The sequence below is a fragment of the Carcharodon carcharias genome, chromosome 1 (genome assembly GCF_017639515.1).
Source record: "Carcharodon carcharias isolate sCarCar2 chromosome 1, sCarCar2.pri, whole genome shotgun sequence".
Classification (NCBI taxonomy): domain Eukaryota; kingdom Metazoa; phylum Chordata; class Chondrichthyes; order Lamniformes; family Lamnidae; genus Carcharodon; species Carcharodon carcharias.
Window position 1 is genome coordinate 55,556,934 of NC_054467.1, and position 16,615 is coordinate 55,573,548.

At 46.6% G+C, this 16,615-nt stretch overlaps 1 protein-coding gene across 1 annotated transcript in view; it reads right to left on the reverse strand.

Annotated features, from left to right (window-relative positions):
* Window positions 1–16,615, reverse strand: part of fstl5 (follistatin-like 5) — a 1,008,072-nt gene that overhangs the window by 950,520 nt on the left and 40,937 nt on the right. The window contains exon 2 of the mRNA XM_041200324.1: window positions 9,368–9,506. Within this exon, the coding sequence (XP_041056258.1) occupies window positions 9,368–9,493 (126 nt within the window). The 5' untranslated portion in view covers window positions 9,494–9,506. The remainder of the gene's footprint in view (window positions 1–9,367; window positions 9,507–16,615) is intronic.

Sequence of the window (16,615 nt, forward strand, 5' to 3'; positions counted from 1 at the left end):
AAGAAGCCAGAATTGGAGGACTGCAGAGATCTCATGGGGGTTTTGGGGCCAGAGGAGGTTACAGAGATAGCAATGGGCAAAACCAAGGAGGGGTTTGAAAATAAAGATCAGAATTTTAATAATGAGGCATTGCCGGACTAGGACTCTACATAGGTCAGGGGTGATGGATGAATGGGACATGGTATGCAGACAACAGAGTTTTGGATGAGTTTAAGTTTACGGGGGACAGTATGGGAGGCTGGATAGGGGGGCATTGGAATAGTCAAATCTATAGGCAACAAAGGCTTGAATGAGAGTTTCTGCTGAGGCAGGCTGAGGCACCTGATGTTACAGGGATAGAATTAGGCAGTCTTGCTGATGGAGTTGATATGTGGTCAGGAGCACTTCTCAGAGTCAAATAAGATGGCACAGTTGAGAATAGTCTGATTCATTCTCAGACTGTGACCAGGGAGAAAGATGGAGTTGGTGGGTTGGGGAGAAAAGTTTGTGGTAATTTTCTGCTCGAATGAAACCTCATACAGTTCATACATAGATATTCAGCTGGACCAATGGACCATTTAGGTCCATGTCATTCATGCCACACACATCACTTCATAATCTGATCCTGTCATATCTATTTATACAGTTAGTGCTATAGATATTCTTTTTAAGCTTCTATTTATTGAATAGTTTTGCTTTAGTCATTCTAATTTTCTATTTCTACTTAATTGCCTAGAAACACTGAGTGAATACCATTTGCCAGAGAAGTACGGTCCAAGGTGCTCCTGACATTGGGCCTTGGGTGCAACAGCCCTTGAGCAAAGGTTAGAGAGTCCAACTGAGAGTTTAGGCCACTACTGCCCTCAAAACAGCCCTCAAGTAAGTGGATTCGGGGATTAGGTCTGGAATGGATGTCAAGACAATGGGGGGATATGGTCATGGCTCGGGATCAGGGGCTGGCTCTAGTTAAAAAAGACAAAGGTTAGGAGCATTGGAAGTCAGGGAGGGTTCAGGAGGAAAGGTTTCAGAGATTGGGGTCATGAGGCAGAGAGATCAAGACTGTGGCATAAGCCTAGTGTCTCTAGGTCTGAAGGAGGACATGTATGTATTTGTTTACCAAATGGGGGATATTTTTATCTTACTTTGTTTCTCATTTTGTTCAGTTGGTAGGATTGCCACTGGTGTTTCAGGGATTTGCGACACTCACAGGCTCTTTGAACCAGATCCATTCCTGTTTCTTCTTTGGGGTAGGTGGGCTCCTTATCTATGTTCCACAGGTAATGGGATAACAAAGCTACAAATTTGCTCAGCAAGAGGGAGGCAACAGTCAGACAATTTAGTACATTTTTCCCCTTGAACTGCATTCCTTTGTGCATTTATCAGTGGGTTCCTGTGAATTTATTTTTAACGTAGAATTCAATTTAAAGGTTTAACTTATTACAATAATTTAATTCAATTAAATAAGTTAGCTGCATCGGGGGAGATGGTGGCGTAGTGGTAATGTCATTGGACGAGTAATTCAGGCTAATACACTGAGAACATTGGTTCAAATTTGACCATGGCAGCTGATAGGATTTAAATTCAATTAATAAAATTGGAATATAAAGCTAGTCTCAGTACTGATAACCATGACAGCTATCATTGATTGTTATAAACACCCACCTGGTTCACTAATGACCTTCGTGAAAGAAATCTGCCATTCTTACCTGATCTGGCCTACATGTGACTCCAGACCCACAGCAGTGTGGTTGACTCTTAACTGTCCTCAGAAATGGCCTAGCAAGCCACTCAGTTCTAGGGCAATTAGGAATGGTCAACAAATGCTGGCCTTGCCAGTGACATCCACATCCCAATTAAAAAAAAATACATTTTGTGGAATTTTCTGTAAAATTGGCAAAGTCCAAAAGCGGGCGGGGAAATTGGCGTTTGACCTGTCAATGGCAATGGTGGTTTTGTTGGTGTATCATGTGCCACTTCGTTGAAAAATTGAGAAGCACAGGTTTCATGTCAGATCACTGGTGGGGCAGCTGCTAATTCAGCCGCCTCACGATCACCTCAGGCCTTCTGTAATCCGGGTGCCTTATTTAAAGGTTGCCCCTGCACAGAGCCAGCATTCTCTAAGGGATTTAAAGCTGGTGGAAAGTCAGGGCTTCCAAAAGGAGGAAACATGCTGACCCAAAATTCAGTGATGCCTTTCTTGAGCACCTACTGGACACAATGGAGGCCTGCCATGAAACCCTCTATCCCACTCTGGGTGAAGAACCTCATCCAAGGTGACAAATCCAACATGGGAGGCAGTGACAGGGGTGGTGAGTGCTAACACCCTACAAAAGAGGACAGCCACCCAGTGCAGGAAGAGGATGAAAGTTCTCCTCTGTTCCACCACAGTAAGTCATCCTTCTCAACACTCTCAACTCACACATTCTCAAAACTATCACACATTCACAGGGGTCTCACTCACTGTCACCTCAAGGGACATCACCAATCACTCTCTTACACACACCTTCATCTCCTCTCCAGATCGTGTCCTCATCCCATCCATGGCATTATCACCACCCACATGTGCCAAGCATCCTTCTCATCTGGCCTGGAAGATGAATAAGAATTGCTTACACTCACTCCATCTGTCTTCATGTAGGACAAACTGGCTCATAACAAAAGTGAGAGGTCCCAGACTGAGGTGGAAAGCCTCAACTGAAGGTTCCTGAGTGACTTTGAGAATAGAGCCATCCAGCTGGCCGGTGAGGATCTGGACCATTCCTGTGCTGACAGTGAGGTTGGTGGCGCCCAATCAAGTGAGGATCCTGCACCACAGCATCTGTCAGACAATCATACTGTGAGTGATGTCGCCTGTTCCACAGTCCCCTGCCGTGCACTGATGATCTTGTCTTTCTTTCACAAGCACACCTGGGACGTATCTGAGGGTGTCCATGAGACAGGCCCTCGAATGAACCCCGAAGACACCGTGGAAGAATCTGATGACATCCTAATTGAAGACCTGTCACAGTGCTGACACACACCCTTCACCAGCAAAGAGACATACACCTCGGTTGAGCCTAGCTCTAGAGTAGCCTCGGGGTCACAACCTGGTGAGCACAGTGCACTGTCTGATCCACAGCGGGTGAAGGCAGGCTGCCTTCCCAGGCTGCCTGCACTTGGAGGACAGCTGGAGGCCAGGAATTTGCTGATTCTGATGGTCTGCTCCATCAAAGGCCGGTTTGTGGCTTGAGCCTCGCTGTAACTTCTCTCAGCTGGAGTGTCAGGCTGCTGCATGGGCTTCATCAGCCACGTCCTCTGTGGATAGCTCTTGTCCCTGAGGAGCCATTCCTACAGCCTCTGTGGACCCTGGAAGATGTCAGAGATCTGAGACCTGCTGAGGATGTATGAGCCATGGACGATCCGTGGGTATCGTGTGCAGATCTGCATGATCCGTTTGTTATGGTCCATAACATAATATAATAGACCATCATGTTCAGACCATTGAACATTGAGTGAGTGGATGCCCTTGTGGTTCACATACTGGACTGCTTGTTGCCACAGATATCTTAGAGCCATGTGAGTGCAGTCGATGGCACCCTGCACCTGTGGGAAACTGCAAATCCCAGCGCCCTTGCTTCCTGGCTCACCAGATCTCGGTCAAAATTGACAAAGTTGTGTGCCTTCGTGGAGATGGCATCCATGACCTCCTGGACATATTTGTGAGTGGAGGTTTGAGAGATCCCGCACAGGTGACCAGTGGAGCCATGGAAGGAGCCTCTGCCATTGAAATTGAGTGCAGCGGTCACTAGCAGTGGATGCCCTCTGAGTCCTTGAGGCACCAAATCCTGCAGAAGGTGGCATATGTGAGTAACCATTCCCTTAACAATTGCAGTCTTCGGCGACATTGGTTCTTGCTCACCAGCAGATAGGACAAGCAGTGTCTATATACCCTGGGTCTAATAAGGTGCCTACAAATGACAGCTTTCTGTAGATCTTCCTCTACATGTGAAGGAGGCCCTGCTGCCCCTTGAGTTTGAGGGTTGTGCTCCTCCCTTTGCCAATCCAGGTGCCTCTGTCGCATTCTTGTCCTTTTTCTATCCTGCCTATAAGCCATGAAGCAGACAATGAGATTATCAGGCTCCGTGTTCCTGATGGTCTCTTCACTGCAGTATCAAATGTCATATATCTCCTAAGGATCTCTCTGTTGGTTAAGACTCCAGTTCCAGCTGTGTATCAAAGCCCCTTCAAGCATGCCGCGAGTCCTGGCCACCACTTGGATGGTCAGTACTTAGTTCACTTGATGCCTGACCAGAACCCCGCCACATGACTGAGTGGTGACAGCTTCATCCACTCGACTGCATTCTGCGCTCTCAGGTCAGGCGCAGGTATTATCCTAACCTGCACTCCAAGGCTGTGTGTTTGGTTGAACCATTGATGGTTACTACTCAAAGCCTGAATAACTACAAAGCAAGGGTTTCTAAGCACCTTCCTCAGTGGCTGTTCCATGCCCACCACCTTGCAAGGGGATCCTCTAACTTACCCAGTTGCTCAATTGTTGTGCAGTCCCATAAAACTCAGAATATTTTGCAGCCTGTGCCTGAAGGATTAAAAGTTCGGGAGCAATCAGTGGCACTATCAGGAATTTGTGTTGCTTGAGTGGACATAATTGTTTCAGAAGCCAGACTCCAAACATGTCAATGGAGCTAATGCTGAACGGTCCCAGCTGCGGAAGAATGCTCAATATTGAAATGCTTTTCCAAGTGCCTGGCTGATTTCTTCCCCTGCCCCCAAACCAGCAGGTGCTTGTATACTTACTTCAGTCTGTGCTGCCTTGCCCCTGCCCTGCACCCCCACCCTGCACAGAAGCCCTTGCCCCGAGGCTCCCCTTGGTGCTGCCATGCACTCCCCTGCACCCACCCCACCCCACATCTGCCATACTGGAGTCTTTGCCCCAACGCAGCACTGAAAGCCAGCTGGGAAGAAGCCACTTTGGAGACTTGCCCATGACCCCCTGCTGAATCCACAACACCACTTCCTTGAATTCCTTTGGGGGTCCTCGCAAGCACTGTGCTAAGTTGTGTGCACTTAGCTCTGAGTTCCCCTCAAAGTTCAGGTCACCAGGTGCGCGACTTTTAAAGGCATTTGTAAATCACGCCACTTTGAAATCACACTGACATGGGGTTTAAATTTAACATAGGGGGCTGATTCCAGCATGTGACCACAATAATGAAGCGCAAATTTATGAAAATTAAGTTCCTGATGTTGGACGCCATTGACGGGGAGAGGGAACAATTGCGTCCTGGATTTATGTCACCGGAAAACGCAATTTGCGAGATCTTCGACTGGGCTTGGAAAATCCCAGCCATTGATTCTTTTTCACACCACAGTATCATCTGGGTGGTCATATAACATTATATGGTCACTTCAATTTATCGTGACAATACCACCTACTATTGTAATAGTTTGATTGCAATTCTGGTATGCTATCTCTATTTTTTTTATATAATAGACGTCTTTTCTTTTAGATTTCTTTTTTCTAACCAGCCACCTAACCATAGTACAGTACATAGATCTGTCAAGCAGCAACTTATTCAAAGATGAGGCTCCGACATTGCAAAGAGGTCTGAATTGCTGAAGCTATCATTCCTGACAGGATATTTAATGCTATTTGCAAAAGCAAACTACTGCAAAATCTTAAAAAACAGAAAATGCTGGAAATACTCAGCAGATTTGGCAGCATCTGTGGAGAAAGCAACAGTTTTAAGTTTCCGGTCATAGTATTCAAGGACAATTTGTCCTTATACAACACCATAGTGAGCGTCTTAATTTTGGTCTCCTCATATGGTGGTTACTGAGGCTTTGGAAAGGGTACTCAGGAGTGCCACAAGATTAATTCATAGTTTAAAATACCATAGTTACCCACATAAGCTCAAAGAGCTGAGTCTTTAGAGTACTGCAAACATAGGGCTGAATTGATCAAGGCTTATAAAATAATGAAGGGGCTACAAGCACTTTGTGTGGACAGACTAGTTCAATTGAATAGATTAGGAAGGATCAGTGGGTCATGCTTACAAGTTATCTAAGAATAGAACCAGGTTGGATGTTGCTGGCTGCTATTGTTCCAGAGAATCCAGGATTTGGTAAACAGTTTGCAAACTCATATGGTGGATGTAGATTGCTGACTTCCTTCAAGCAGGCACTGGACCTGTTTCTGACTGGCACAGAGATCATCTTGTGACATAGATATCCTGTGATGTAAGTCAGAGCCAATCTAATATCCTAGACCAGTTGTGATCACCTAAGGTGATTAGAGAAAAACATCTCCATGTGCTTTTTCTCTCTAATTGGTCTGGGATTTTATCTGTTTGTTTTCACCTCTCTCAGGAGATGACATAGCTTTAGGTGTAGAGGGAGTTTAATGTCACAACCACATGGGACATGCTGAATAGACCAGCATTTATTTTCCCGTGCATCATTTTCATAAAGATAAGTTAGGAAGAGAATTCTAGGGACTAAAATTACTTGATTTAAGTTGCTAGCAATAATTTTCAATACCTCTCTGGCCACAGGAGAGGTGCCAGAAGACTGGAGGACAGTCAATGTGGTAACCGTTATTCAAGAAGGGAGGAAGGGATAAACCAAGGAACTACAGGCCAGTCAGTCTAACCTCAGTGGTGGGGAAACTACTGGAAGCAATTCTGAGGGACAGAATTAATCTACACTTGGAGGGGCAGGGATTCATCAAGGACAGTCAGCATAGTTTTGTTAAGGGGAGGTCATGTCTGGCCAATTTGATTGAATTTTTCAAAGAGGTGGCCAGGTGTGTAGATGAGGGCAATGCATTTGACGTAGTCTACTTGGACTTCAGCAAAGCTTTTGATAACAAAGGTAAGAGCCCATGGGATCCAAGGCAATTTGGCAAATTGGATCCAGAATTGGCTGAGTGGCAGGAAGCAGAGGGTGATGGTCGAGGGGTGTTTTTGTGACTGGATGCCTGCGTCCAGTGGGGTTCCACAGGGATTGGTGTTGGCTCCCTTGCTGTTTGTGGTATATATAAATGATTTAGGCTTGAATGTAGTAAGGTTGATCAGTAAGTTCATGGATTTCACAAAAATTGGTGGGGTGGCAAATAGTGAGGAGGATCGACTTAGATTACAGAAGGATATAGACGGGCTGGTCAGATGGGCTGATCAGTGGCAAATGAAATTTAATCCGGATAAGTGTGAGGTGATGCACTTGGGCAGGACAAACAAGACACGGGAATACACAATGAATGGTTGGACCCTGGGAAGTACTGAGGATCAGAGAGACCTTGGTGTGCATGTCCACGGGTCACTTAAGGTGATTAAGAAGGCATTTGGGATATTTGCCTTTATTAGCCGAGGCATAGAATATAAGAGCAGGGAGGTTATGCTGGAACTGTTTAAAACGCTGGTTAGGCCATAGCTAGAGTATTGCATGAAGTTCTGGAATCTGCATTATAGGAAGGATGTGATTGCACTGGAGAGAGAGTGCAGAGGAGATTTACCAGGATGTTGCCTGGGCTGGAGAGTTTTAGTTATGAGGAGAGATTGGATAGACTTGGGTTATTTTCCCTGGAGTAGAGGAGATTGAAGGAGGACATGACAGGTGTATAAAATTATGAAGGGCATGGATAGGGTAGACAGGAAAGAACTTTTTCCCTTGGTGGAGGGATCAATAACCAGGGGGCATAGATTTAAGATAAGGGGCAGGAGGTTTAGAGGAGATGGGTGGAAGAATTTTTTCACCCAGAGGGCGTTGGGAGTCTGGAACTCGCTGCCTGAAAGGGTGGTAGAGGCAGACACCCTCATAATATTTAAGAAGTATTTGGATGTCCACTTGCGATGTCATGGCATGCAAGGATATGGGCCTAGTGCTGGGAAATGGGATTAGAATAGTTAGGTACTTGTTTGACTGACGCAGACTCGATGGGCCAAAGGGCCTTTTTCTGTGCTGTAGACCTCTATGACTCTATGACTATGACTCTAAATATGACTACTGATTAATGTTCTGTGAAATATCTAAAATTAATAAACCTTCAAACATTAAATCCACTTGCTTCTATTCTTACTGAACTTATTCATACTGTCATACTCATTAGCCTGCTTCTGTTCAGTTTCTATTACTATCTTTTTAGTCAATTCAATACTACAAAAGATTGGTATTTTGTGATGAAGTTACAGTTCTGCTGAGGGGTTACTGACATCAAAAACTAACTTTGTTTCTCTCCCAGAGGTGCTGCCTGACCTGCTGAGAGCTTCCAGAGTTTCATGTTTTTATTTCAGATTTCTAACATCTGCAGTGCTTTGCTTTTGTTTTGGCATTTTGTGTTTGTTTCTAGTATTTAATTTTATTTTGCAGTCAGTCTGCACTCTGAATTCAAATAATAAATCAAAAACCGGGCTTATGAGGCCCTCAAGCCAATTGACCCAAGACCACTCCTCTCTCAGAACTTAGAGTGAATTAACCAAATGACCAGTTATTTTTTGCATGCCTTGAAAAATGTCGTTTCGTGATTTTGATGTTTTTGGGATAAACCTGTACCATGTTGACAGGTGCCTTTAATGCTATAATTATGGCAGTCAGGTATAATAATCTATGAATCTTGCTAAAAATTTGGCTCCTCCAGCATTTGTGGACTTTCAACATGGAATAGGATGGGTGTTATTCATTTTTTTCTCATCCATTTTTGTTGCATATCTTTATAAATATGTAGATAAAAGGTACACATTTCTGACTTCCATATTTTTGTAGTTTGCATGCCTTTTTATATGGGATTCTCCCCCAGGCAGCTGTGTCTGGCATTAACACATGTTGAATCTATTTTCAAGAATCAAAGACAAGCATGTCAGTTACAAAGTAATTGTACTTTGGCATGAAAATACATAATGACATCAGGGTTCATGTGAAGGATAGCTTATTTGTAATATCACAATAAATTCAGCAGTAAAGTAATTCAGTTGTATGAATGTCCCACAAATTCTGGCCCAATCTATTGCATAGATTCCCCTCAGAGAAACATTAAACAACCACTAGATGCCTGTACTATACTTTGAAAATAAATGTATAAATGATCCTGTCTGAAATTTCCATCTTTAACATTGAATATATCATGGAAAAATGCTTATTTTAATGAATCAGCAACACTTTGGGATATAAGATTACATAGCCACTGCAAATGAGGATGTTAATCTCATAGCCTATTGTACAATAGTGAAATTTTCTCCACTATACCATTTACAATATTAAAATTTTATCTGCTACAAGACCAAAACAATATTGTCAATTCAGGATATTTTGTTATTCTGGAATTTTAAAAATCTGCTAACTTTGGCCTAGAAATTATGCATTTGAGGAATAGTAAATAAAAACAGAATGCAGCTAATACCTTATGTCGCAATCGCACTAATGGTGGATAGTGTTTTGGAGCATATCCTTCTTTGGTCGGCCACCCCTCTGTGCTCAGCAAGACAATGCTAAGCAATAAAAGTAATGACCACCACTCTTGTGTCATCACTGATCTATGCCTGAAAGTAAAGGAGAATAAATATGAGCCATTCAGTCATTTATCACAAGCATTTGTACAAAAGTCAGTTATGAAGTGACTACCCATCTAACAAATAGATGTATTGAGGAAAAAAGCAGAGAAGTTATGCTGAACCTTTATAGAGCTCTGGGAAGGCTACACCTAGAGTATTGCACCCATTTCTGGTTCCTGCCATCAGGCATTGGGAACCTCATTTTAAACATTTGGATATCATTATAAGGCCAGCCCATCGGAATCCTCCCCCTCCTGCTGGATCGTCCACACACATCAACGTGATTGCATGCCGACATGTTTCACAACAACCTATAAAAGGCATGCACTTGGCAGGCTGCATTTTGAGAGGAGCTTGAAGGTAAGTACACAGTAACGTTGCGGAGCACCTGCCTGGGTTGCCTGTTGGACTTCAAGGTTGAGGCATGTTGGGGTGAGGGGCAAGGGCAGCCCTGTAGTTGAAGGTAGCGCACAAGCATGTGCGAGGTTGGTGGGGGGGTAGGCGAGGGAAGCAGCCACGCATTAGGGAAACCTTGTATACAGTGACCATTCCTCCACAACTGAGATAGTTCAGGTACAGCCACATTGATGTGATTGGAGTCGGGCCTCTAGCTTCTCTGCCCACATAAGCAACAAACGTTGCTTCAAAGTGCCACCAAGAGTTCCAGAGCTCATCACCCCTCAGGCACAGATCACAAAGTAATGAGTGTTTTAGTGGACTGCAGAACAGTTGAATGACTGGGTACGTTGTACAATCTCCTTGCTAAAGCTGGCCATGGAGCAGTCACTGATGGAGGTACTCAAAGCCCATTGCCATGTCATCATTCCAGTTTGGACCAGTCTCCCCCATGGTTCAAGCTAACAGCGCAGCATTGCAGTGTGGGTTAAGAAGAATGCCTATGCATGAGCTGAAAGCACAGCATGCAGTCCAATGGACAAAGCTGCTGTCAATCTGTCTGGTGGAGTGGAGGTGTGTGGGGTTTCGGGCAGCAATGCAGTGCACTAATCTCTGGCCATTCAAATGGTGACCAGCACTCTCCGGGATGCATTAAGGTGCCTTCGGACTTAACCAAGACATGCTCTTAGTAGACCCATGCTAACCACATGTCTCTCTTTTTCATCCTGCAGGTGGTGTACATCAGGATCATGGAGCCTGGTGACCCAGCTGTATGTCTTGTGATGTACAGAGATTGAAGATAACTGAGAAGAGTGTGACTGAGGCTCCTGACTGTGCAGAGGCAGGAGCAGCAACCTCAGGAAGAAGGGACAGCCAGCGCTCCCGCACACGCCACCAAAGAGCCAAAGCGAGATGTTGCTGTACCGTGCCTAGCTAGACCCAGGGTCTATAGACACCGCTTTTCATTCCTGCAGGTGACCGAGAACCCGTGGCGCGAAGACTGCGCATGTCTAAGGTACTGGTCAGTCACATCTGCCAGCTACTGCAGATTTGGTGCCACATGGACATGGAGGACATCCACTGCCAGTGGCTGTGAAAGTGATCACGGCGCTCAATTTCTACATTAGTGCTTCTTTCAGGGCTCCACAGGTGACCTCTGTGGGATATTACAAGCCTCCACCCACAAACGAATCCATGAGCTCACGGATGCCATCTTCGTGAGGGCACACAACTTTGTGCATTTTGCACAGGACCAGGTCAGCCAGGATGCAAGAGTGACTGGATTTGCCCAGGTCTCGGGTTTCCCACAGGTGCAGGCTGCCATCGACTGCATTCACGTGGCACTCAGATCTCCGTCGCAACATGCGTCAACCGCAAGGGATTCCATTAGTTGAATGTGCAGCTGGTGTGCGATCACCACAAGTGCATCCTGCAGGTCTGCTCACAGTTTCCAGGGAGTGTCCAAGACTCCTACATTCTCTGTCAATCACAGATGCCTGATGTCTTTCAGAGTCCACAGAGGCTTCAGGGTTGGCTCCTCAGGGACAGGGCTACTCGTAGAGGATGTGGCTGATGACACCCGTGAGGTGGCCTCAAACTGCAGCACAGCGAAGGTACAACAAGGCTCATGCTGCAACTCGCAACTTGGTGGGGAAAACCAATGGGATGCTGAAAATGAGGTTCCGGTACCTGTACCAGTCTGGTGGAACCCTGTAATATAGCTCACAGAGGGTGGAATGCACCATTGTTGCCTGCTGCACCCATTACAACCTGGTGCTGCAATGGGATGAGGAGCTGGTTAAGGAGGAGATGGAAGAGCTGAAGGTCTTCTCCACTGAGGAGGCTGCCAACAGGAATGAGGGTGAGGAGGTCCTCTAAGACGACGATGACAGGGATGAGGCCCTTGCACTGGCCAGACAAGGCAGGCACGCTCAGGAGGCCCTCATAGCTGCTAGGTTTGTGGAGGATGATGACGACATGCAGTGAGGAGACACCATAGATCCTCACATTGCATCTATGAACATTCGACTCCAGTCTGCCTTAAGGCAGCGCACATACCCTCTGTGATAATGCTCCTGTCGTGGAGATGCAATGGAGGTCCTAATAGTCTCTTAATTGCAGGAGGATGATGATGACATGCAATGAGGACGCTCCATTGATCTTCATATAGCCTTTGAGAATGTCTCACTCCTTCTGGTTGAGGGCAGCTTGCTTGCGCTCTGTGATCAGGATCATGTCATAGAGACACAGCCATGAAAATTTTAAAGCAATCTGATCCTTTGTCCGCCTTCAGCACCTGACCCCTTCAGGAGCACAATGTCACTGGTCACAGATGCTGAAGAGATGTGGGCCAGCCCCACTTGAGGTGTTGAGAACACACAGAGAGAATGATGGAACTCTGTGATGTCTGCCCACAACATTCTGGCAGCAATGACAAGCACCATCGAGGTGCAGGCATCAGTAATGTGTCCAGGGAGTGTGAGGCAGGACCACCACTTTGGTCTGAAGGCTGCACAAAGTACAGGGGAGAAGCCCTGGACTGGGACACCTGCCTTTATCTTGTGCAGGAAGGTTTCACATCTGAATGACACGAACACTGCTCATCAGAACAAGGAGCCATAGGCAGGGAGACATTCTTGGTACTTTGCTGACAATAGTGAACAGCACATACAAGTGCAACTACATCTTCTTAACCTTCCTAACCCTGCCACTACTTCTTGGTGCTTCCCATACATTCACAGTGGAGGGGGGAGGCAGCCTGCTGACTGCTACACCCTGCCTGTGATGACATTGGCGGGCGTCCTCGAGGGGTGAGACTTGGAGGGCTCCAGCCTGCTTTCAGCAGTAGCACCCTTCTTGACCTGTGGAGCTGGAGCTGCTGAGGTGACAGGAAGAGGGGATTTGGGATGGGCTGGCCACTCCCAGAGTCACCTGGATGGATGGCCCCAGGGCTACATCTGCTGATCTTGCTCCCTACAGATGCCCACGGGTCCCTGGCTGACTCATTGAGGAGAAGGAGTAGCTGGAGTGAGATCGAGCTGCCCCACGCCTCTCTCGCATACACACTGTTGGAGGCCAACTATGGCATAAGCGATGGAGTTGAGCCCACACATCAGTGTAGGAGCGGCGCCCTGGACCAAGGTCCCCATGGTGACCACCATCCGACCATTGTTGGCCTCAGTGTGTCGGCATGCTGGTTCTATCACCTCAGCCTGAAAGTTGATGGACTCTTCCATTGTGGCTTGCAATCCGAGGAGTGCAGCGGACATCCCTTTCTGATGTTCCCGAGCTTTTTTTTTTATTATTCATTTGCGGGGTGTGAGCTTCGCTGGCTGGGCCAGCATTTATCGCCCATCCCTAGTTGCCCTCGAGAAGGTGGTGGTGAGCTGCCTTCTTGAACCGCTGTAGTCCATGTGGTATAGGTACACCCTCAGTGCTGCTAGGAAGGGAGTTCCAAGATTTTGACCCAGCAACAGTGAAGGAATGGCGGTATATTTCCAAGTCAAGATGGTAAGTGACTTGGAAGGGAACTTCCAGGTGGTGGTATTCCCATCTTGTCTTTGTAGCTCCAGCATCTATGACATGACGAGAGTCCAGAGACTCGTCATCTGACTTCTGTCCTCCAGCAATCTTCCGAGTGCTGGACACCTGGGAAACCCTGCTGCCGCCTGCTGCGGATCAGACAGCATGATGTGCTCACCAGATTATGATCCTAAGGCTACTGTAAAGCTAGGCCCCACCAAGGTGTGTGTCTCCACGCTGGTAAAGGTGAGTGCTTGACAGGACTCCAAGGAGAGTGCCTCCAGATTCCTCTTCAGAGGTTTCTTCAGGGCTTGATTGGAGACCCTGGGTCATGGACTCCATTGGCTGTTTTCCAGATGTGCTTGCGGAAGCAAGGGGGGTTAATTAATGCATGGCAGTGACCTGTGAAACAGGACACATTAGTCACAGGATGGTTGTCTGAAAAATATTGCACTGCTGGATCTTCACTTGGTAGAGCACCACTGACCTCACCATCAAGAAAAGAATGGTCCAGATCCTTGCCAGCCAGCTGGATAGCTCTGTTTTCAAAGTCTGTGAGGACTTGATTTTAGGCATTCCTCCACTGGTCTCTGACCTCTCCCTCTTGTTGTGTGCCAACTTGTGCTGCATGAATAGAGATGGAGAAAGTGTAAGCAGGACGCCGGGCCAGATGATAATTATGCCTGGCCTGTGTGGTTGATGAGTGATCCCATGGATGGAATGAGGACAATGAGGGTGTGTGTGACAGAGTGATGTCCCTTGAACTGGCAGTGAGTGAGGGTCCTGTGGTTGTGTGATGGATTTGTGAGTGTGAGAGTTTCAGGTGATGAGAAGTGACTTACTCTGGTGGAACAGAGGAGATCATTCGTCCTCTTGTGACACGGCGTGGCTGTCCTCTTTTGAAGGGTGTTGACGCTGACCACAGTTGCCACCACCTCCCAAGCCAGATTAATGAGGTCGAGCCTCCACTGCATCCAAAAGGCACTTGAGGGATGCGTCATTGAACCTGGGCCTGCAGCCTGCAGTCTTTTTGCCTTTCAGGGCCATGTCTTCTTTGCGGCCGTTGTGGGCTGGAAACACTGAGGGGTGTGCGCGTGGCTGGACTTTAAATATGGTGCCCGGCATGATGAAGTGGCAAGGTGATGGTGTGGCAGACCAATGGGAGCCCACCCGTGATGGAAACAGCTTATTTCCCATGAATGCAAAATTAATGTGGTGGGTTTGGGATGATATAGTGTGAAGAGCCGCCAATGCAGCCAACGGGTAAAACGTTGATTTACCCGCCCACTACCATGCTTAATGCAAATCTGGGACAATTCTGCCGAGAGAATGTGAAGTCTTCACCCACTGATAGTCCTTGCAACCTCGGAGAACAAAATGGATTCAATTTCATTTTTCTTATGTGGCCTTATGAAGAAAGAATATGAAGTTAGGAAGTACACATGCAATCTCTCCATCACGCTGGCACATCTGACACACAGCCAGCAGGGGCAATAGCAGTTCCGTGCTGTATTTTATTTTTGAGGTTTAAACGTGGGTTAGTGCATTAGCAAGGACATTGTCCCTTCATGGGATGTAGAATGGGTAGGTTGACTTGGGAAGGTTCAAAACTTGTCTTTTGGGAAGTCTATTCATGGTTAAAGTTCTGAACTTTCCTCTGTTGGGGATCATGCCTAAGGAAAGCTATGGCTTTCAGAACTCTGCCTGTTGCACTCCTGATTAAGTATCTTCAAAAGGATCTGCGGGTTTTATAGGATGGTTAGCACTCAGGGGACGAGTGATAATCAAGCTGCTCTGGGCTATCTTTAGGGGAGTGCTGGGTATCTCACTCTGTGAATGCCAGGTCTTTTGATCATTGGGCAGAGCTGCTCTTGTCCAGCTTAGCTCCTGCCTGTCCACCTTGGTAGCACGTGTGTTCAGCTGTTCAAATCCAGAGACTGTGGTTAGGCTGAGGGTCAGGAGATTGGGACATTTTAAAGGGACCTTGGCATCTTTAGGGGATTCTGGTTCAGTGTCTGGCGTGGGCAGTAGCGCAACTAGAGTGTTCCAGCTTCTGTTGTTAGGTGCTTTAGGTTGGCATGGCAACAGCGAGGCATTTGGCCCTGGAACTTGGGCCAGCCTTTCCGGATGATAGAAAGATGACCTTCTGGAAGGGACCTCTCACGCATCCATGCTAGATAGGGCTACAGTGCTATAGCCTTGGAGTTGTTATGGATCATTTTGGCTGCAGGGAGCAACCCTGTCATGTTGCCTTGCGATTCTACATTAAGGTGGGTGAGTATGGTGTCTCTCTGCTGGTCAGTTGGGTGGTAGGCTCTGTATCTTTTGGGACACTAAGGCCATCTGGTGGATGGTTAGCTCTTGCTGCACCTCCTGGTGGCTTTTCAATTAAGTGAGGCATCTCCCTCATCCTTTCTGGGCTAGTCTGGAAACCTTCCTGGTCCCCAATTAAATTTGCCAGAAAGCTATCAGCTAAACCAATTACTGGCTTTCTTGCTAGGGCCTTTGGCTTTGGAAAGGGTGCTCTCCTAACTTGTTCCATGTCTCTTGGAACACTTCTGCCCTCAAGGGTAGGTGTAGCTCCAGCTATACTCCCTGTTGGCTTTTCAAGTGGAGGAGGCAACTCACTCCCTATCCGCTCATTTGTCTGGGAACTTCCTTTGTCTCTATTTAATATTGGAAAGAAGAGTTCTGCTAGCCATACTTCAGGCAAGTCCTTAACCTTTTCCTTTCCAGGTTTAATAACCTGCCTTCTTTCAGACTAATCAACAAAATGGGGTATCTCCCTCACTATCTCTTTTCATGGTCTGGGGCTTCTCTGCTCCCTATTTAATTCTGGGATATTCTGTGAGCCTATTTTAAATCTCATAGGCCCTTCTTTTAACTTTACTGACTTGGCTTCGGCCTCACTACATTCCAGCAACCATTGCTCAAGGTCTATGGGTGCTATTTCACCCTTTTGGGCCTCTGGACCTTCTCCAGCTTTCTGCTGTCCTGTAGATTTCTGCTGGTTGGTGTTGGTCTCTTTTCTTTTGCTGCTAACACGTGGCTGCCAGCCAAATCATTCCCAAGGAGGATATCAATTTCCTCTACTGGTAATTCCTACTTTAATAGGGCCTGAAACAAGGTCACACACTGGTTGGACCTTATGGAGGAGTGCAAACACAGATCATCCTCCT